Source organism: Callorhinchus milii, unplaced genomic scaffold (genome assembly GCF_018977255.1).
Source record: "Callorhinchus milii isolate IMCB2004 unplaced genomic scaffold, IMCB_Cmil_1.0 Scaffold23, whole genome shotgun sequence".
Classification (NCBI taxonomy): Eukaryota; Metazoa; Chordata; class Chondrichthyes; order Chimaeriformes; family Callorhinchidae; genus Callorhinchus; species Callorhinchus milii.
The window spans coordinates 9227874-9249332 of record NW_024704764.1 but is presented as its reverse complement, the minus strand read 5'-3'; the positions used below and the strand labels follow the sequence as shown (position 1 = coordinate 9249332).

General features: G+C 53.6%; 2 protein-coding genes and 1 long non-coding RNA gene across 3 annotated transcripts; 1 reads left to right on the top strand and 2 right to left on the bottom strand.

Moving 5' to 3' along the window:
• Positions 1-5031: 5031 nt before the first annotated feature.
• Positions 5032-5669, bottom strand: LOC103172837 (ADP-ribosylation factor-like protein 4D). The gene is given in 2 exon segments (XM_007885544.2): positions 5032-5154; positions 5156-5669. Coding segments are annotated over 2 exon segments (615 nt in total). The 5' UTR covers positions 5648-5669.
• Positions 5670-10157: 4488 nt separating this feature from the next.
• On the top strand, positions 10158-12140 carry LOC121850657. Its single transcript, XR_006085701.1, has 4 exons — positions 10158-10235; positions 11249-11318; positions 11445-11503; positions 11774-12140. It is a non-coding gene; the product is annotated as an uncharacterized LOC121850657 (long non-coding RNA).
• Positions 12141-13399: 1259 nt separating this feature from the next.
• LOC103172406 (transmembrane protein 106B) lies at positions 13400-18781 on the bottom strand. Its single transcript, XM_042343385.1, has 8 exons — positions 18667-18781; positions 16779-17001; positions 16415-16478; positions 15688-15847; positions 15097-15237; positions 14472-14515; positions 13977-14030; positions 13400-13722 (listed from the first exon to the last, which is right to left on the bottom strand). Exons 2-8 carry the CDS (start codon positions 16993-16995, stop codon positions 13578-13580), a joined length of 825 nt encoding a protein of 274 aa, XP_042199319.1. The 5' UTR covers positions 16996-17001; positions 18667-18781; the 3' UTR covers positions 13400-13577.
• Positions 18782-21459: the final 2678 nt, after the last annotated feature.

Below are 21459 nucleotides of genomic sequence, written 5' to 3'. Positions count from 1 at the left end.
CAGCACATATCGGAACGTACACAACACATACACAGCACATACCGGTGCATACACAACCCATACAGCTCAAACTCCCAACCTGGGCCAGATAATAATAATATAATCCTTGTATAAAAAAAGACATCGACTAACAACCGGGTTCCTCACTGCTGGTAAACAGAGGCGCGTGTGCGTGAGCGTGTGCGCGTGCGTGTGCGCGCGCGCGTGGAGTGAGGAAACTTGCCGAAGCTTTTCGCCCCGACCAGGGATCAGATCCCGGGTCCTCTCGCTTTGCGAGGCGAGGGCTCTCACCCACTGAGCTGCGGGGCCAGGAAACGAGCGGCGAAACATTTCAAGGCGCGAACGCGTTTAAATTGCGTGTGATTTGCCTGCAACAAACGCGCAGCCGCCGCACTCGGCAGCGATAGCCTGCGATGGTCTCAGCGTGCGGCGGAGAGACAGAGAGGGTGTCTCACACTGCAGTGTCACCGTGTTAATAGATTCAGCAAAGCTTCCTTCCTGTGTCTGGCTCTGACTTCTGTCTAAACCCCTGCGATCAGCCCCTCTCACCTTTGTCTCTCTCTCTCTCTCTCTCTCTCTCTGTCTGTCTGTGTGTTTGTACAAATTAATTTGCTGACAAAAAAGCAATACAAATCAGCTCTAATCGCTGGGTTCTGCAGCCCCCATGGTCTGTCCTTAATCTCCCCTCTCGCAGCACAGATCCAGGTTCCTCTCCCCCACCCATCCCCACCTCCTCCTCCTTCTCTCTCTCTCTCTCTCTCTCTGGGGATTGATTACATGGATCAATCTGTCATTTCTCTCCCCTTCGGTCACCGGTCCATTCATTCCAAAAGGAAATTATACACTAATCACCTAATAATCTTTCGCTTAACGCAATCATAATAATTATGTTTCATGCAATAATCCTTTAATGTAGAACAATAATACTTAATACAATAATTATGTTTCACCCGATAAGATTTATTACTTTTAGTAAAGAAAGCTAACGGGTAATATAATAGTCTTTGCATTCAATAGCGCTTTGAGGCATCTCAACAGCCTGGTAAGGCGCTATACCCCAAATACAAGGATTATTGTTAATATTAATAATAATATGGCACAGTCTGACACAGTACCTCCACTTACATTCAGCGCCAGCTGAGCTCAGACTGTGACAGATGCTCTCACTCTCCCACCTCGCCTCGCCAGACACTCAGCGCTGACAGAAATATACAGTTAATTCACTTTACGGCAACGATAAGGCGCTGTTTCGAATGCAATAATAACAATTGCAATGATCATCCTTGCGTTTAACACGGCGCCTTCTCACGTCGGCGAGACGCCGCGAATCGCTTCAAGGGACACGCACCGCGAAGTGCGGCGACTGTCTCCTTTGCCGGCGAAGCGCGGCGGCCAAGGGCGAGGATTGGGACGACGGCTCTCATTGGATTTCGAGACGAAAGGGTGGGCACGCCGAAGCTCCCGCTGCTTCGGCCGGACGAGGCGTTTCTCCGTGTGATGTGTCTGGAAGGGTTAATAGCAATCTCGGCCCGCGTGCGCGCGCGCGTGTGCGTGTACGTGTGCGCGCGCGTGTGCGTGTGTGTGATCCCAAAGCATCAGACATTCAATTAGAGTGCGTTACTCACAGCTCTTTCCATCCACCTGCTGTCTCTCAACATCTTTTTAGTCACAGCCCACCCCCACCCCCCCCCCCACCCCCACCCCCCACTCCTCTCTCCCCTGTAAGGAATGCCTTTGTTCCACAATTACTGTCCGGTAATTGGCTTCTGTGTTATTCCTTTTGGTTTCACTGTTTCGAGCCCTCGGATTGTTCCGAGAGAAAAAGATTGAATCTTCTCGAACGCAGAGCTGACACTCAGCAAAAACTCCACACTATCGGCCTCGCACACACACACACACACACACACACCCTCACTGGACCCTGATCTGCATGTTAACCCCTTTCACACACACACACTCTTGCACACGCGCGTTCTCACACACACGCACACACACATGCTCCCACACGCACACGCTCTCTCTCTCACACACACTTGCTCACACACGCTCTCACACACACACACACACGCGCACTCTCACACACACACACTCTCACACACACACTCTCACACACACGCACTCTCACACACACACTCTCACACACACACTCTCACACACACGCACTCTCACACACACACTCTCACACACACACACTCACACACACACGCGCGCTCTCACACACACTCTCACACACACACACTCACACACACGCGCGCTCTCACACACACACTCTCACACACGCGCTCTCACACACGCGCTCTCACACACACACTCTCACACACACACACACACTCTCACACACACTCTCACACACGCGCTCTCACACACGCGCTCTCACACACACACTCTCACACACACACACACACTCTCACACACGCGCGCGCGCTCACACACACACACACACACTCTCTCTCTCTGACTCACACACACGGCTAAAGTACAGGGTGTTCAAAGTCGCGTCACCCCCCCCCCCACCCCCACCCGCCCCCCCCCACACCCCCCGCACCCCAACTCCCTTGAACGTTTATTCTCTGTAGCAGAGCAGTGGAGTGTAACAGTATCTGATACCCCGGTGGTTTCCTCGCCGTCTCCGCGGCCCTGACCGCGTTATGGGAAGAGGTCTCAGGGATTCTGTGACTCCATCACTTCACGATGCAGCCGTTTCCGAAACATCAGCAAAAAAAAACCCCCCACACCCTTGGGTCAGAATTTCTGACCTGCAACAAATCGCCTACAAACAGCCTCGTTAGCGTCACATCGCCCAGCGATGGGGGGGGGGGGGTTGGGATTAGTAATAATATCATTACATTAACGATATTGTTAGTAATTCTTGATGAGCGCATCCTCTGCTCTGCGGAAGGACCTCTGACCGTCTTTCCCTCTGATTGTTAATTGCCGTCGTTAATCAATAATCAATACCCTTATATCGTTCACTTTAATAATAATAATAATAATAATAATCCTCGCATTTGAGATGGCGCTTTTCACGTCGGGAGGACGTCCCAAAGCGCTTCACAGAACACACTGTAAAGTGAATTGACTGTATATTTGTGGGCGAACGCGGCAGCCAATTGCGCACAGCAATGTCCCACAAACAGTCGTAGATTGAAAATGACCAATTTATTATTGTTTTGGGTTTTGGAGGAGTATTATTAGGCTCTGTGTGGGGTAAGGAAACTTGCCCAAGGTTTCGCCCTCTGCCTGGGATTGAACTCAGGTCTCTCGCTTGCAAAGCGAGTGCTCTAACCACTGAGCTACAGGACTCCACTTTGCTTCTATCCACCGGCCATTTCTCCCGACGTGAGAGGGAGAGAAGAGTCCCGCAGCTCGGTGGGCAGAGGAAGGCGAGAGGACCCGGGTTTGATTCCCGGGCGGGCCGGGGCGAAATGTTGGGCAAGTTTCCTTACAGCCCACGCTTCCGTTTACCGGCAGTATAAGTAGCAACCTGGTCGTTAATCAACTGGAGGTAATAAGCCCTTAAAAAAAATATTAAAAACCCGGTCACTCAATCCATGACTGTTTGTGGGACGCGGAATCATTGCTCTCTCTCTCTCTCTCTCTCTCCGCGGCTTGAAAATACGGGGACTTTACGCCGACTCCTTGACGCGTATGAGAAGGCGAGGACCGTTAATAATCACTGTCGACTGCAAAGCAGTAAGACCCCGTGTCACGAGGAGGGTGAGTACACAGGCGAGGAATGTGAAAGCTGCAGGCGTCGGTCTCATGGCGTGTCCTCTCACCCTGATCCACCCATTCTCAGTACGCGCGACGGCTCCCGTCTCGTCCTGCACGCACACGCCTAGGAATACACGGGCAGTACGCACACTCGCACCGCGAGGGTTTCGCTCGGTTAACCGTTTCACTCTCTCGCCGTCTACATTAGATCTGGAAGACGTGATTATAAGGCGCTGCATCAAATGCCAGGTTTATGAGTACTATTACTGTCATATTTCGCTTTGGAAATTCTTTCGAGGTGGTGGTGGGTGAAGGGGGGGGTGGGTAGGGGGTGGGGGTGGGGGGGTTGGGGTACTGGGGGTGGGGGTGGGGGGTGGGCGGTTTGTGGGGGGGAGAGAGAGAGAGAGAGGCTGTAAAGGTTTGACAGAATATTGAACGACAATCACCCTCAAGTCACTGAAGATTTTTTTGGGGGGGGTTTTATTTTTCTGTCTCGAGTTCGATAACGAGTTGATATATTTATTCTTCCCCCCTCTCCCCCACCCCCTCTCCCCCCCTCCCTCTCTCCCTCCCCCCTCCCTCCCTCTCTCCCTCCCCCCCCCCCCTTCGGTCACAGTTTATTTTGCTTTGAAAATTTCATCCGACATAATAATAATAATAATAATAACACAAAAATTCGCCCAGAAAACAAACGTAGAGCTCTCTCTTCTCGTCGTAAAAAGAAGACGATTCACATTTGAAAAAAAATTGTCCGGAAACGTTCCAAAAAAAAAAAGCTTTCGGGGGCCGCGAGCGAAACAAATACCCCGAACGTGCGATGTGCCGAATAGCACATCACACGCAGCGATAACGCAATAAAAAATTTCCGTCGCTCTCCACGCCCGCGCTCCGAGCCGAGATAACGGCATTTAACGGCGACGGATCTTGAACGAAAAAGTCTGTCACGGTTCCTCCGCTTTGACCACTGCCGCACAACCCCACCCCACCCCTTCCCGCCCCCTCCACACACGCACACGCGCCACACGCACACAGAGCCAGGCTTCCTCAAGTCTGTACCCCCGGGTACGGACTGGGACTGGCCGGGCTTTCCGTACATAGTCTCTCTGCTCAACAACAGCTCATGTTGGTCCTTAGTCCGAGATACGGACCGATCTTTGTTGTAGATCAGGGTCACTTCCCGGTTCTTGTGATTAGAAAAAGTCTAGCGTTGAGAAGGGGGTGAGTGGGGGTGGGGGCGGAGGGGTTGGCAGGGGGATGGGATGGGGAGTGTGGGGGGTTGGGGAGGGGGAGTGAGGAGTGGCGGGAAACGGTCAGAGTTCATCTCTTCCTCTTCTGATGTCGGAGCAACTTCTGGCGCTTGGCGATCATGTGGTAGAGCCTCTCGAGGCCTTGCTGGAGGCCGTGCCCGCTCACGGCGCTGGAGCTCTGCACGTGGTAGGGACACGGGCGAGCCCGGCTCGTGCAGGCCCAGCGCTCGCTCCGTGTCTCCCGCTGTAGCCGCCCCGGGCAGGTCCTGCTTGTTGGCGAGGACCAGGACGGGGACACCCTGGTTCTCCGCCATGCGGCTGATCTTGTGGAGCTCGACCCTGGCCTCCTCCAGCCGCTCGCTCTCCGCGCAGTCCACCACGAACACGATGCCGTCCGTGCGACGGGTGTACGACCTCCACAGGGGCCTCAGCTTGTCCTGCCCCCCCACGTCCCACACCTGGAAGGTCACGGCCTTCGGCACCCCACTGGCGCCCCCGCCCCCGTCCAGCTGGACCCGGACCTTCTCGGTGTTGAAGCCTTTGGTGGGGATGGTCTCCACAAACTCCCGCAGTTTGAGCCGATAAAGCAATGCCGTCTTCCCCGCACAATCCAACCCGATCACCACCACGTGTAGGGTCTGGAAAGGGGGGAGAAATGTCCCACTCGGAGTCAACTGATTCCCCATCGTCCACGGGGAAACCCTCCCCCACCTGATTCCTTCCTGAGCCTCCTCCGGTGGTGGTGGTGGGGGGGGGGGGGGGGGAAGTGGGGAGGGGGGTGTGGAGGGGCTTCTGAAATCGGGTCGTGTCTGGCGACAATCACGCACCAGACTTAGTCCTTTCCAATCCGAGGAACACAACCTCCGTCCACAGGATCTAAACAAAGAGGCAAAGGAGTTGGTTAATTACAACAACAACAACAACAACAACACAACAACAACAACACAACAACAACTTGCATATATTTAGCCCACCTCACGCAGGGCAGCGTCCCAGAGCGCTTACAGAGGACAACGGACATCGTACGGGGCTCGGAAAGCAAACAGGGCTAATCTCACACACACGCACACGCACACGCACACCCCTTCCCCTCTCCCCTCCCACCCTCACCCCTTCCCACCACCGGGGCGCCCGCCCCACAGGAACTCCAGAGAAGCTTATTTATTTACAAGTCAAAGCTTCCCCGATTGCCGAGTCGGGGGAGGATTCAATGGAGCATCGAAGGAAAAACAAACACCGCACATTCAGCACTATCATCCCTCCCGGTTCCTCCCGGTCTCGCTGACGTTAACCCCAACCGTGCCTCGCTTACACCTCCGACTAACTGGAACCCCCACCCCTAAATGAAGGCTTGGCCCTTGCCGACCCGCGTCTAAATACTTTCCCGAATTAGGTTAGAAGGATGAGCCCCTCCAGGAAGAGAGAGAGAGAGAGAGAGAGAGAGCGCATTCCATCCCCACAATCTATCTGCGGAGTTTCCACGTGTAGGTGGGACGTGAGGTTTGGAGACTCAAACCAAACACCAAATCCTCCGTCAATTCGCTTTGCGGTGTATCCCGTGAAGCGCTTTGAGACGTCTCGAAGACGCGATGAGGCGCTGCGTCAAATGCAAAGGTTATTAGTATTATTATAATTATTATTATTATTGTTGCTGTTGTTACAGCTACTTTCTTCCCACCTGCAGTGTTCCCTCTGTAAGTACACCAGAAGACAGCAAGTTTCAGCCCAAAGCTGTTTGCAAACACTGCGCTTCAAAACATAAATCGCTACCAGTTTTACTTTTAAAAAACAAGAGATCAAAAATATTTTTGTTTCGTGACGCACATCTCCCTCTTAACTTATTGTTGTCAGTGATAGCAATAAATATTATCGTTATTATTCGAATTATTTGCAAATGTCATTCCCATACAACGATCAGGTTGTGGGGATGTTATTTTTACATATCCTGTACATTTTATACAGAGAGACAGAGAAAAAGATCTGGTTTTGAAACACCCTCTGGTTTTTTTTTGGGGTCAATGGGGTTTTCTTTAAGAAGAATAAAATAAAGAGCTTCAGACACGAGTGGGATGGGATGGTGGATGGAGTAAAGGAGAGAGAGAGAGGGAGAGAGGGGAGAGGGAAACAGCAGAAATATGAATTAAAGTGTTATGTTCCATACCTTTCAATGATGCTTGTGGTCCAGGTGAGTGATGCTGTCTGTGTGTGTGTGTGTGTGTGTGTGTGTCTCACTCTCCCTCTCTCTGGGGGACTAAGATGGATCTGGACAGGGCAAGTCCTTGTGTGAATGAGCTGTAGAGAGTTCTCTGTAGAGAGTTCCCCCCCCTTGTCAAGTCCTTCCCAAAGGCAGATCCCTCTCCATCCTCCACATCCCTCTCCCAGTGACTCCCTCTCACACCCACAGCATCACTCACAAGGTCCTTAAAGGGACCGCCTCACTACCTGACGTCAGTCTCCCTCCCTCCCATTTGGAAAAAATGTCAGGAATGTGCCCAGTCTTGCTTTGTGATCACTCATTGACAACTATTCCAACTATTCTGGAGGAGAGAGATTCACAATTACTGGGAGGGCATTTTTTTTTCCTACTTGGGGTTGGGGGTTGGGTTTGGGGTGGGTGGGTGGGGTGGGGGGGTGGAAACTGCGTCAAACACAGCCGTGTGCTGGCCTGCCATTGATTATTCAGGGACGAGCGTGTTCCTGCAAAGCAGCCCTCCAGATGCAATAAAACAGTCACTTCACTTCACTTCACGCAGCTGTTTGCTGGGCACAAACCGCCCTCTACCAGTGTCACCGCAGCTGAGACCCTTGAGATGCTCCGAGAACCTTTTTGGTGGTGTGAGGGGTTGGGTCAAATTGCGAGGATTATGATTATTATTATTATTATTATTATCATTAACAAAATCAGAGAACGGGTCACACTCCCACTCAATAACTTGTAAACCCTCTCTCTCCCTTCAAGCGCGCCGGGACGCTAACGTGCGCGAGGGACGCCGTGTGAAATCCAAGCTGTCGTTGTTGGCGGCGGTGGTGACCAACGTGTAAGAACGTCGGAAACGCCGGGCGGGAAAAAAAAGCCCCAAAAAAGCGGTCCTTTCCAGTCCGCCCTCCACCTTCCTGACGGTCGCTCGTACCTACGTCCCGAACGCCCCGTGTACTACTGTACCCCATTGTATGTAGTGGAGTTTCCTGACTGTATCGCAGCTGACGGCAGGAGATGCGGTGACTCTGCGTGTCAGCCGTGAGCTCACGCAAGTCCCTGGTAACCAGGGAGTGAGGGCGTGTGTACACACCAACACCAACACCAACACCTGGCCGGGAATTTCAGGCTCGACTGGTCAATCTGAGACTATCATCCAATGACGCTGATGATAATCATTAGAAAAAAACCTCAAAGCACTGTGAGGTGTTATCGCGGGCGACTGCACTGCGTTATTGTTCTTGTCTCACGCTCCCGTTCGGCTGTTCCTCTCCCATCCCCAACCCCCACCCCCACCTCCGCCCGCGATCAGCCGTCGAGCCTTCAACCTCCTGTTTCCTTTGATCAGATGTACGTCACGGTGTGTGTGTGTGTGTGTGTGTTGGGGGGTGGGGGGTTGGAAGGGGGCATTTGTCCAACACGTGTGAACTCAGAGGGAGGGAGACATCATAGCCGGACTCCTGTCTTCATTTAAAAGACCTCCCATCGCAGGAGGCAGGGGGTGGGGTGGGGTGGGGTGGGGGGTAGAAGTAACGCATTACATAGGTAGGCAAACTGTCTGAGGTCCCGGGCAGTGTGACATGGGATTGTAAGGTCCTACTCCAATCCACACATCACAGGTTGTCAGTGTGAGATCACGTCTCAAAGCCCTTCACAGGATATATTGTAAAGTGTAGTGACTGTATGTTTTGTGGGCGAAACGCGGCAGCCAATTGCGCACGGCGGCGTCCCCGTCGTGGATTGAGTGACCAGAAATTGAAGTACGGTAGGGTCGGTATTCTTGGAAGGATGAGATCAAATCGGCCGAAGGGTGGTCTTCATTTACATGGAGTCCTGTAGCTCCGGGGGTTCGAGCCCTCGCCTCACGAGCGAGAGGACCCGGGTTCGCTTCCCGGGCAGGGCAGAACACGATGGGCGCGTTTCCTCACTCCACACGCACACGCACACGCCTGCCTCTGTTTACCCGGCCGTAAGGAGGAAGAACCCGGTTGTTAGGCGATCGGAGGATGGCTTTTCCTGGGGGTAACAATCCCTTTTAAATAAAAGTGGTGATAGTTTGGCCACTCAATCCGCGGCTGTTTGTGGGGACACTGACTCCATTATTGGTCTTCCTCTCAGTGAGTTGGGTACAGGGCGCTGCCTGGTGGCTCGTCAGGGAAACGCACCTTGGCTTCTGTCCAAAACTAATCACCCCCCAAAATAAATCTCCCCCCACTCCCTCTCCCCCCCCACACACACACACACACACACTGGTCAGGGTGAGTTGAGGGAAGGGAGGGAGCGAGGAGGGGGGGGAATGGTCAGGGTGAGGGGTGAGGGGAGGGAGGGAGCGAGGAGGGGGGGAATGGTCAGGGCGAGGGAGGGAAGGGAGGGAGCGAGGAGGGGGGGAATGGTCAGGGTGAGGGGAGGGAAGGGAGGGAGCGAGGAGGGGGGGAATGGTCAGGGCGAGGGGAGGGAAGGGAGGGAGCGAGGAGGGGGGGAATGGTCAGGGTGAGGGTGAGGGGAGGGAAGGGAGGGAGCGAGGAGGGGGGAAATGGTCAGGGTGAGGGAGGGAAGGGGGGAGCGAGGAGGGGGGAATGGTCAGGGTGAGGGAGGGAGGGAGCGAGGAAGGGGGGGGAATGGTCAGGGCGAGGGGAGGGAAGGGAGGGAGCGAGGAGGGGGGAATGGTCAGGGTGAGGGAGGGAAGGAGGGAGCGAGGAGGGGGGGGAATGGTCAGGGTGAGGGGAGGGAAGGGAGGGAGAGAGGAGGGGGTAGAGAGTCGAGAAGCACGTGGTATATTTGGCGTCGCTCGTTGCTAAGTGACGGCTTAAATTTATAAGCATCCTCCGGACCTGTCAATCAACCCCGTTCCCAGCACATCGCTTCTCCTCCACCCCTGTCCTGGCCTCAGTTTCCATCTGATGTCCTCTCTCTATCTCTCTCTCTCTCTCTCTCATATATATATATATATATATATATTCTTTGTCCCTGTGTCTGTCTCTCTGTCTGCAATTTTTTAAAAAAAAGAACACATGTCTTCATTGCACTGGGAAGCACGGCGCAAGCAAAGGCTGATGGACAAGCGAGCAAAGGAGGAGGTAACGCGAGAAAGGATGATAACTGATAACAGTTTGCTCGCCCGCCCGCCCGCCCGCTCGATCCGCGGCTGTCCGCGGGACACCGCCGGGCGCAGTCGTCCTGCCGCGTTCCGCCCGCAGAATTACGCAGTCAATTCACCTGACGGCGTGTCCCGCGAAGCGCTTTGGGACGTCTCAACGGCGTGATAAGGCGCTGTGTCAAATGCAAGGATTATTATTGTTGTTGTTGTTATTATTATTAATATTATTATTAAGGGATTCTGCAAAATGCTGTTTGTCCAAACTTGCAGTTTAGCGATGGAGAGACTGTTAACCTAAAAACATTTCTTAAGTTATAAAGAAAACAATGATTTAATTGTTGGGAAGTCAGGGATGTAATTCTACTGTTATGGGTAGAAATACACGGGTTCAGTCTACAGCGCTCTCCCTCTCTGCCGGTTCAAGATAGCTTAAGATCCCAACGACGGGGGTGGGGTGGGGGTGGGGGGTGTGGCGCAAGTTGTGTGTGTGTGGGGGTGGGGGGTAGTGTTTACGCTGCATTGTCAGAGGCGCCGTCCTTCAGTGGAAAGGTTAGATATTTAATGAGTTAAATGAATTAGCTCCGCCGTCTCTGAACAATAGGATCAGGTTTCCCTCTCAGCGTTTGTCAGTCGAGAGAACCTGAGCAGCGGCGGATCATTCACTAACCTCTAACATTCCCCCCCAGGACCAATAACAAAGGGGTGTGCAAAATCTCCCCCCTCCCAACCCCATCATTTTTCCATTCATCAGGGGGGGAGGGGTGGGGGTGGTGGGGTGGGGTGGGGTGGGGGGTGGGGTGGGGGGTGCTGCGACGGAGTGGCTCCCCTGGGATGGTAGTCTCATTTCATAACCTGACCCGGCGTTTCAGCAATAATATTAATCATAATACTCCTCGCATTTGACGCAGCGCCTTGTCACGTTGTCGAGACGTCTCAAAGCGCTTCGCGGGATGCGCTGCAAAGTGTAGTGACTGTGTGTTTTGTGGGTTTCAGGGCGAATACAAACTCTTGACAATACCTAAAGCAGCTGTGGAGCCTCCGCCAAGTCAGGAGGAGAAAAAAGGTACAAACAGCGACGGGAGGGGCTGTGTGCGCTGCACATCCATCTCTGCCGATCCCCCACTCTCTCCTCTCCTTGTTCATACTCCCTGTGTTACTGTCTCTCTCTCTCTCTCTCTCCCTCTCCCAGTTGTCCCAGAAACTTCAACCGCAAGTGAACTTGGAGGACCGAGATCCAAGAAATACACAGTGAGTGGCTGCTCGGCTTTGTAATCATTTTTAACACGGGGAAGTCAAACCTGCTTAATAATAATAATAATAATAATAATAATCCTCGCATTTATACAGCGCCTTATCACGTCTTCGAGACGTCTCAAAGGGCTTCACGGGATACACCGTGGAGTGAATTGACTGTGTATTTTCGTGGGCGAAACACCGAGCGGGGAGGGAAGGGAACAAGGCAAGTTCTTTATTCCCGAACCCCCGTTGACGTGTTGCTTTTTTCCCCCCCGACGTCAGTCCACAGACTACGTTCAGCAGTGGTGAGAGATGGAGCGAGGAGTCAGCCTGACGGCACAGCACGGCACGGCACGGCACCACGCGGCACTCACCAGGACAATAACTTCCTCACAGCCGAGAACCTCCCGGCAATTTAGTTCGACCACTGCCCCCAGTGTTCAACTGCAGCAACGATGTGATGTGGAGTGAAGTGACCGACAGCTGTAGGAGAAGCCAAGCGACCCCACCGAGGGCCGGTTGACACGAACCCATCGCAGTCAATAAAACCCTTTGGGCTCAGCCGCGCTCTCCGACTCCCGTTCTCGCCGCACAACCCGACCTCCCTCTCCAATCGGCAGCTTAGCCGCTGAGGAAACGGGGACGTGTTTTTTTGGGGTACGTTTGGTCAGTCAGATGTCGGACCCTTGTCGGAAGGATGTCCCATCACGTGCTTTACGAGGCTGCGAACCAGGCCGAGAATTCCATGCATCCCACCTACACGTGGAAATCCCAGAGAGAGTTTGTTGGAATGGAATTCTCTCTCTCTCTCTCTCTCTCTCTCTCTCTCTCTCTCCCTGGAGGGACGCCGCCTCCTGCTTATGTCTCCTTGTGCGGTTTAACATTACTGGGGATATGGAGAGACTGGGCGTTACTCTGTTATGTTCAGTGACCTACAGCTCTCCCCACAACTCCCCCCACCCCTCCCACTCCCACTCCCACTCCCCGCATTCCTCGGTGACCGAGCTTTTAGTTCTCATCGCCCCCCCCCCCACCCGCAATCAATGGACATCCCTCTCTCTAGCTCTCCGTCTCACACCACCCCCCACCTTCCTCGCCCCCCCCCCACCCGTACACACACCCTGTCTGTCTTTAAGTCTCACCTCCAAACCCTACGTCTTTGACAATGAAGAGTCCTGACACGCTGCGAGTTGACACACACGTTTATTTCAATGACAGTGATCTAGTAGAACGGCGGAACAGGCTGGAGGGGGCTGAATGCCCCCCCCTCCTGCTCCTATAAAGCGCAGGCACTCTGTTAACCCTTTCACCTGCCGAGCCCGGCGAGAGAGAGAGAGAGAGAGAGAGAGAACCCGAGCACGGAGTGAGGGCTACCCCCCACCCAAGGCAGGGAGGATAAAACCATCGTTAAAAAGAGTAACATCCTCAAAAAGAAAAGGTTCCTTTGCAGGATTTCTCCTGCACACGTAACACCCCTCTAAATCCCATCGCTTTGCCGCTCGCGCCCACCCGGAGGCTCCGAAATTCCACCCGGTCCTCGACTGGAGTTTGCCTTTACTTTTCAGAAGGCACAGGATTTAATTCCCACAACAGCAGCAAAACACAATGCTCTGTGCAAATCGCGACCCTCTGTGGGTTAACCGACTCCCCCCAGTGAAGCATCAAATCAACAACAACAACAACAACAAATTACACTTACGCAGCACGTTTCACGTCGGGAGGATGACCCAAGGCGTAGGACAGTCTTGGGGATTTGGCCCCGAACTGGGGGTTGGGATCAGGAGGGGCTGGAGGGCAGAGGGAGGGTGGGGGGTAGGTGCGACCGAAGGGGCGCGGTTGAAGACGAGGGTCTTGAGACGGGCCTTGAAGGAGGCGAGAGAGGGAGCGAGGCGGAGGGACTGAGGGATGGGGGCAGAGAGGCTGACGGTAGGGCGGGAGGGAGACAACTAGGAAAGCGGGGAAGAAGACGGAGGGGGCGAGGGGGGGGCAGTTATTGGCTGATATGATGTGTTGATCAGGCCACAGGGATGACAGGCGCACACACAGAGGATGCACTGTGTGTTGGGAAGGACACGAAGCTTTGGGGTTAGCTGAGCAGCACCGGGCGGGAGCTCTGATCAGGGTAGTAAGGGCTTTGCAGGCTGGTGGTGTTGGAGCCGCAATCCACGTACTGGTAGGAGTTGATGGACACTTGCTCGGAGTGGGACAGGTACCAGGCTGTCACCGTGATTCTGCCAGAGACGGAGAGGGTGTGAGAGAGAGAGAGAGAGAGAGAGAGTGAGAGAGAGTGAGAGAGTGAGAGAAGAGCGCGAGAGAGAAAGCAAGTGGTAAAGATTCTGCCCTCTTTACATTTCTCCCCAGAACACGACATACATTGTATACGGAGACCCGATAAATAAAAGTGACTTTTTTAATGTTAGAACATAAATAAATAAAATAGTAACAACAACAGTAATAGTTTGGCCCAAACGTAAGGTTGACTTACTGGATGGAGATGACAATGTTGTGCACTTTGATCTCTGGGATGGTGCAGTAATGGCTTAAAGGGAAAGGAAACCAGGTGTTAGGGTCAGTAACCCGAATCCCACGAGCCCTCTTGGAAAACCGCCTTCCACAAACCGAAGTGGGTGGGTGGGGGGGTGGAGGGGGGGGGGGTGGAACTTTCCCTAATTCCGGGGGATAAAATTTTCCATCCGTGTTGCTTCGGGCGATGGGTGTGCCTGCAGTTCCCATCAGCGGAATTTTTTTTTTAACCCATTTTAAACCAGGCTGAGACGAGGTGACATTCTGGGCCAAGGGTATCCGAACGCGTGACCCCCCCTGCGTCAGCCCCCCGCCCGCCGCCCGACCGGTGTGGCATCTGATCACTCGCCCACTCCTCACGCACTGAGCTCTGAACAGACAATATATATATACATATATATATACATATATATGTATATAAACACACAAGCGCAGGTCAGTGCAGTGTTGTACTCACTACATGCCAGTTTCTTCTAACAAGGCTTCCACTGTGTAGAAAATCTAAGCAGAAATAAAAACAAAATGGAACAAACGCAAACAGTGAACGCAGCAGCCGAACGACGACGACGACGACGACAACAACTTGCTCTTATATAGCGCCCCTCACACTGGGGGAGCAGCATCTCACAGTAATCTCCACAACAGCCTCAACGTCAGCACCCCGAACTTTACCTGCGGTGGCGGTCTGCCAGAAGACCGAGAGAGAGAGAGAAAGAGAGAGAAATACGGCAGCCAACTGCGCACAGCGGTGTCCCACAAACAGTCGTGGATTGACTGACCAAATTATTATTATTGTTGTCATGTTTTGGGGAGAGGGATTATTACCCCCTGGAAAGCGATCCACCAATCAATTTAACAACCGACTAAACCACTGGCTACACAGAGGCTCGTGTGTGTGGAGGAAGGAAACTTGCCCAAGGTTTTGCCCTGACCCGCCCAGGAATCGAACCCACATCCTCTCGCCTCCGAGGCGAGGGGCCCCGGCCGCTGAGCTACACGACTCCACGTGATTGATGCCCCTCCCTGACGTGCGAGCAGTACCGATCGCCCAAGCTGGGACGAGGACGGGAGCCGGACCTTACCTGCCCCCCTCCCAGGGCCCTGATGGCTGTAGTGTTCTTGACATTGATGGTCCCAATCACTTCACTGAAGAACACAATCTGGACGTACAGGTCTGTGATGCTGATCGTGTAGAAGTTGTGGTTGGTGACGTTCAAGATATTCTGCGAAGGAGAGCGTTTGGCAAAGGGAAATGAATGCACGTTAACTGCGCACCGTAACCGGATGGAGACTCCACCACCCCCCCCCCCTCCCCACTCCCTCCCCTCCACCCCCTCCCACTACGGTTTGCCACAAAATATACGGTCAACTGATTATCACGCCTTCGCGACTCCTCAAAGCGCTTCACGGGAGACGCTGTAAAGTGACGCGACTGTGTATTGTGTGGGCGAACAAAGCTCAGCGGCCAATTGCGCACAGCAGCGTCCCCCACAGACAGCCGTGGATTGAGTGACCAAATTATTATTATTATTATTATCATCATCATCATTAGGAACCATTCAGACCAGATTGAAGAAGTTCCCCAAATCCCATCGCCCGCTTAAGGCGGCGCCGATCCCGCGGGCCGGAATTTCGGAGCTTATCGGGCGCGGAAGAGCGTTACTTTTTTTTACCGTGATCTTAAGGTGGACCGCGTGTTCGGGCCGGTCGTAGCTGACGTAGGCCGACTTCACCCCCACGTGCTCCACCTCAATAGAGCGCGGGAACAGGAAGAAGATGGCGAGCCCGCTGAGCAGGAGGCTGGTCACCACAGCGATCAGCACGTACAGCTTCCTGGGGGAAGACAACCACGACAACAACGACAACAAGTTACAGGCGTACGCAGAGCCTTTGCGCGTCGGGCGGACATCCCAAGGAGCGTCGCAGCGAGCCAGCGCTCCTGGCTGCCGGCACGTCGCCCCCCACACTGACTCCCAAGCGACCACTTCCCCCCCCACCCCAAAAAAAACTACACGTGCAAAAGCCAGGGGGTGTGGATTATACAGTCAGTTTTGCCCTCTCGCTCTCTCTGTCTCAGACACTAGACAGGCACACAGACAGCGCACAGCCAGAGACCAGACGGGCACACAGACAGCGCACAGCCAGAGACCAGACGGGCACACAGACAGCGCACAGCCAGAGACCAGACGGGCACACAGACAGCGCACAGCCAGACACCATACAGGCACAGTCAGTGCACAGACCCACGTGGGCACAGACACGCGCGCACACGGACACACAGACACGTGCGCACACAGACACACACGCACACAGACATACACAGACACACGCGCACACAGACACACACACGCGCACACACACGCACACAGACTTTTTAAAGTAAAACCTATGAGCACTGACGTGCGCCATGTTTGCAGCCTCTCGTCGCTGTAGGGGATCAGAGCCACCAGCTCGTTCTCCTGCCCTGAAACACACAACAGAACAGGAAGGAAGGAAAGAAGGAAAAAAGGAAGGAAAGAAAAAGAAAGAAAGAAAACTTTTATTTCATCCCCAAAAACAAAACAATCTTTTTTACCCCAAAAAGATATTTCTCTTAAGCAAAAAGAACAACAACAACATGACGTTTGACATGCGCTTTTCACGTCGGGAGGACAGGACCTGGGTGGGGTGGAGGGGGGGGGGGGGTTGGGGTAGGGGTGGGGGGACATCCGCCCGACGCGAAAAGGCAAGCGGAGCCGTGACTGTCGGGATGGTGTTTGCCCACCTCGAGGGATGCGTCCTGTCCCCTGGCACGACGGGCACTTGACCTCTCTCCCCACAAACTCGACGTAGGGCAGGTGTGTGCTGCCCTCCGCCTGGCCACGCTCCTCGCTCTCTTGCTCCGAACACCCTTTGCCGTCGGCCTCCCCCAGGATGGGCCCCGAGTCGCCCTCCTTGCTCGCTCTGTAGGACGGCGACAAGTGGGACAAGGCTTTCCCCATGGTGTCCTGCGGGAGCAAGTAACACGGTGGGTTGTCGCACAGCATCTGCAGAAGGTCCCCCAAACCCCCCCCCACCCCCGATTGTGCCCACAAACAGTCGTGGATTGAGCGACCGCATTTTTTGGGGTGGGGGAGGAGGGATTTTTAATTGAGAGAGCGATCCGCCAATTGACTAACAACTGGGTGCCTACTTACCGCTGGGTAAACAGAGGCACGCGCGTGAGTGAGTGTGTGTGTGTGTGTGTGTGTGTGTGTGTGTGTGTGAGTGTGAGTGAGTGAGTGTGTGAGTGTGCGCGGAGGAAGGAACCTCGCCTCGAGGTCTCGCCCTGGCCCGGGAATCGAACCCGGGTCCTCTGGCTCGCACGGCGAGCTCTCTAACCGCTGAGCTACAGGTCCACACAATATACACTCGCCGGCAACATACACAGTCACTTGGCTTTACAGTGAATGGAGTGCCGCCCTTTGAAGAAGTCCTGATGTGGTATCAAATGGAAGGATAATGATTATATATATGTGTATAGGATGCGCTCTCTCTCGCTCGCTCTTTCTTTCGCTGTTCCTCTCTCTTTCTCTGTTCCTCTCTCTTTCTTTCTCTCTCTCTCTCTCTCTCTCTGTAGGATTGAACAGGTTAATACACGCTTCTCCAGGTTATGTAAAGCTGTGGGCCTGGCAATGGTTAACATCTACAGTCTCTGGTCATGGGAACAGCTAAGATCTCCTCGCAAGGCTGGTCTCTCTCCTTCTCTCTCTCTCTCTCTCCCTCTCTCTGTCTGTCTCTTTCCCCCTTTCCTCACTCACTGGAGCTAAACCCCAAGAATCCTCAACGTGGAGGACACAGTCAATGCAAACCCCCAGTAGTGAGTGACACCATTGGGATTCCAGGAGTGGGATGGGGGAAGGAGCCAGGAGTTAGATTTGGAGCTAAAATTGGGAGGAGAGAGAGAGGGAGGAAGGGAGAGAGGAAAGAGAGAGAGAGAGAGAAGGAGGAGATAGACAGACACACACAGAGATGGAGATAGAGAGAGAGAGGGTGAGGAGGGGAAGAGTTATTCCAACCTAATCCAATCTGGGAATGGATAGGGAACAGGAGCAGAGGCTGAGGGGTGGATGGGGGGAGGATCTGTGCTAATCTCTGATGGCTTCTCTTTCCTTTTCTTTTCTTTCCTGCGACACCACAGACACACACACACAGACACACACACACACACAGACAGACACACACAGACACACACACACAGACACAGACAGACACACACACAGACAGACACACACACAGACAGACACACACAGACAGACACACACACACACAGACACACACACACAGACAGACACGCATACAGACACACACACATACAGACACACACACACACACACACAGACAGACACACACACACACACAGACAGACACACACACACACCCTCAAAACAGCTGATCTCAGGAAGTCACACACCAGAGGCTCTGGGGGTGTGGGGGTGATGGGGTGTGGGGGTGATGGGGTGGGGGGTGATGGGGTGTGGGGGTGATGGGGTGATGGGGTGGGGGGGTGATGGGGGTGAAAGCTGGTATTCCCCCCCCCCCCACCTCCCCCCCCACTCCCCCGAGAATGTTTTGCAGTTAAATGGAACAGCAATAAAGCCTTTCGTGCTTTGCTCCTCAGCAAATCCACTCACCCCTCAGTGGCAAAGTCCTTCTTGCGACTACGTCTGTCCAATTCCCAGTGCTGTCGCCGCTTTGTGATGGATCTGTGTAACTGCAAACTGTCGAGAGAAAGGCAGACAGACAGACAGACAGAGAGCCACAGACAGACAGAGAGACACAGACAGAGAGACACAGACAGAGAGACACAGACAGAGAGACAGAGAGCCACAGACAGACAGAGAGACACAGACAGACAGAGAGTCACAGACAGACAGAGAGACACAGACAGACAGACACAGAGAGACACAGACAGAGAGACACAAACAGAGAGACACATACAGAGAGACACAGACAGACGAGAGACACAGACAGACAGAGAGACACAGACAGACAGAGAGACAGAGACAGACAGAGAGAGAGAGACAGAGAGACAGACAGACAGAGAGACACAGACAGAGAGAGAGAGACAGAGAGACACAGACAGACAGAGAGAGACAGACAGAGAGACAGACAGACAGCTCTAACCCCACCACAATACCTCTCTTTCTGTCTCTCACACACACAGCATTCATCCCCCAATTACTCAGAACCACACACTCCACACTCACACCTCAAAAAACATTTACAAACCTAAACCCACCCCCCAACCCCCCCCACCCACCCACACACACCCCCAACACCCACACCCCCACACACCCCCCACCCACACACACCCCCACACCCCCAACTCCCCCCCCACACACACACACCTCCCCCCCCACCACCCCCCCACACAGGGGCAGAATTTCCCTCAGGGTCCAGATGATGATGATAATAATAAGCCTTATCGTGTCTTCCGAGACGTCTCAAAGCGCTTCACGGAATACCCGGCAAAGTGCAGTGACTGTGTGTTTTGTGGGTGATTTCCGTAGACCACCAGTCTTGAGAGATCCTCTTCACCCTCCGTCACACAACGGTGATGCGAGACTGTAGAGCCGCTGCAATAAGCGTTCGGGGGCATTTCGAAGCGGCCAATTGCGCACAGCGGTGGCCCACGAGCAGTCGGTAGGTTTGAGTGACCATTGCTGTTACCCCCGGGGAAAGCGATCCGCCAATCGATTGACAACCAGGTTGTTATTTACCGATTAGAAAACAGAGGCGCGTGTGTGTGTCGTGTGTGTGTGTGCGTGTGTGCGTGTGTGGAGCACGGAAACCCGCGAGGTTCCTGACGTGTAACTTTAAGCAGAAACATATGGTGGAGCCGCCGCAGCGATGGCACCGGTAATCGAACCCCACCACCGTGAGACTCTCCGTTAGCGCGTGAAGCAGCGCGGCTCTCTGACCTGCTGTGCCAGTGTGTGCGCGCGTGCGTGTGCGCATGCGTGTGTGCGCGAGTGTCTCGTTCCGCTCTGGGAACCCAGGTCACCCACATCAAACCCACCCGCGGAGTCTTCCAAGCAATCCATCGGTGCGAAGGGCGAGGGAGATAATACTCCCGACGCGTGGGGGATCCTCACCGCCGGGGCTGAGGTGAAAGCCAGGGCCCCAGAATTCCACCTCGTCTTAGCCTCTCCGATCTTCGGTGTTCCCCGCTTCCCCTTCGGGGAGAAGCAGCTCCCAAAACGAAGGCGACTCCCACCTTCCTCAGCCCCGGTCGAGCGGGACGGCAGGACCCGCTCGAGAGGGCCGAACGCAAGAAAAATTCGAGACATCTCAAAGCGCTTCACAGAATAGACTGTGAAGTGAGTGGAGTGACTGTAGGTTTTGTGGGCGAAAGGTGGCAGCCAATCGCGCAGAGCAGCGCCCCACAAATTGTTAAGATGGGAGTTTTTTTTTTTTTTTGGAAGGGGTTATTACCCCCGAAAAAGTGATCCGCCGATCGACCAACGACCGAACTCCTACCTATTGCCGGTTAAGCAGAGGTGCGCGGAGTAAGGAAACTTGAATAAGAACAGGCGAGGGCTCCATTTTATTTAAACAATTGTTTTTAATAGATTCATCTAGGCCGAAGGAAGCCATTTACATTACTTCTTTTTTTTAAAAAAAAAGAGGGGCGGGCGGGCGGGGGGGGAGAAAGTAAAGATACCGGTGCGCAGAGTAACATCGATGAAGAGAACGAATCTAAAAAGTCGTCGAAACAATTACATGCGAACAACTGTGGCATCTTGTGCAAATCACACGTTTCCAAAGCATTAATCTTCTGCCTTAAAAGTACTTGTGTTTTTCGAGATAAATTATGTGCAAAATTATTATTGTAGGCCAAGCGAGAGAGCCGTGTCGGGGCTTCTAATAATAATGATAATCCTTGCGTTCGATACTGCGCCGTATCACGTCTGCCGAGACCTCTCAAAGAGCTTCACGGAATATAGTGTAAAGCGAATCGACTGTGCGTTTCGCGGGCGAAACGCGGCAGCCGATCGCGCACAGCAGCGTTTCCCCCCCACAAACAGCCGCGGACTGAGTGACCAGATTATTATTATTTTTGTTGGAAGCGATTGATGCCCTAAGTCTGGCAACGGCGGCTGAAATCCAGAAAGGCTGTGGCCTTGGGAGTTTTCCTGCGAGGCCCTTCCTGTAGCTTTCCATCCTTCGGGAACGCAAAGACAAAGTCGACAGCAGTCAGCGATGGAGGAGACCCGGTTTATTTAACGAGGATAATGGGTGAATGATACTCGACTAGATGACGGGCAGAGCACCCCTACCGTCAACCAGACTAGGTTTAACCTATTGGATTTTCTCTCTCAAGTCCACCCATGTGGAATCAGTCACGCGGAAATTAAATCATCATCTGACTGCAGCGACTGTGTGTGTGTGTGTGTGTGTGTGGGTGTAGCAGTGCTGTGTAT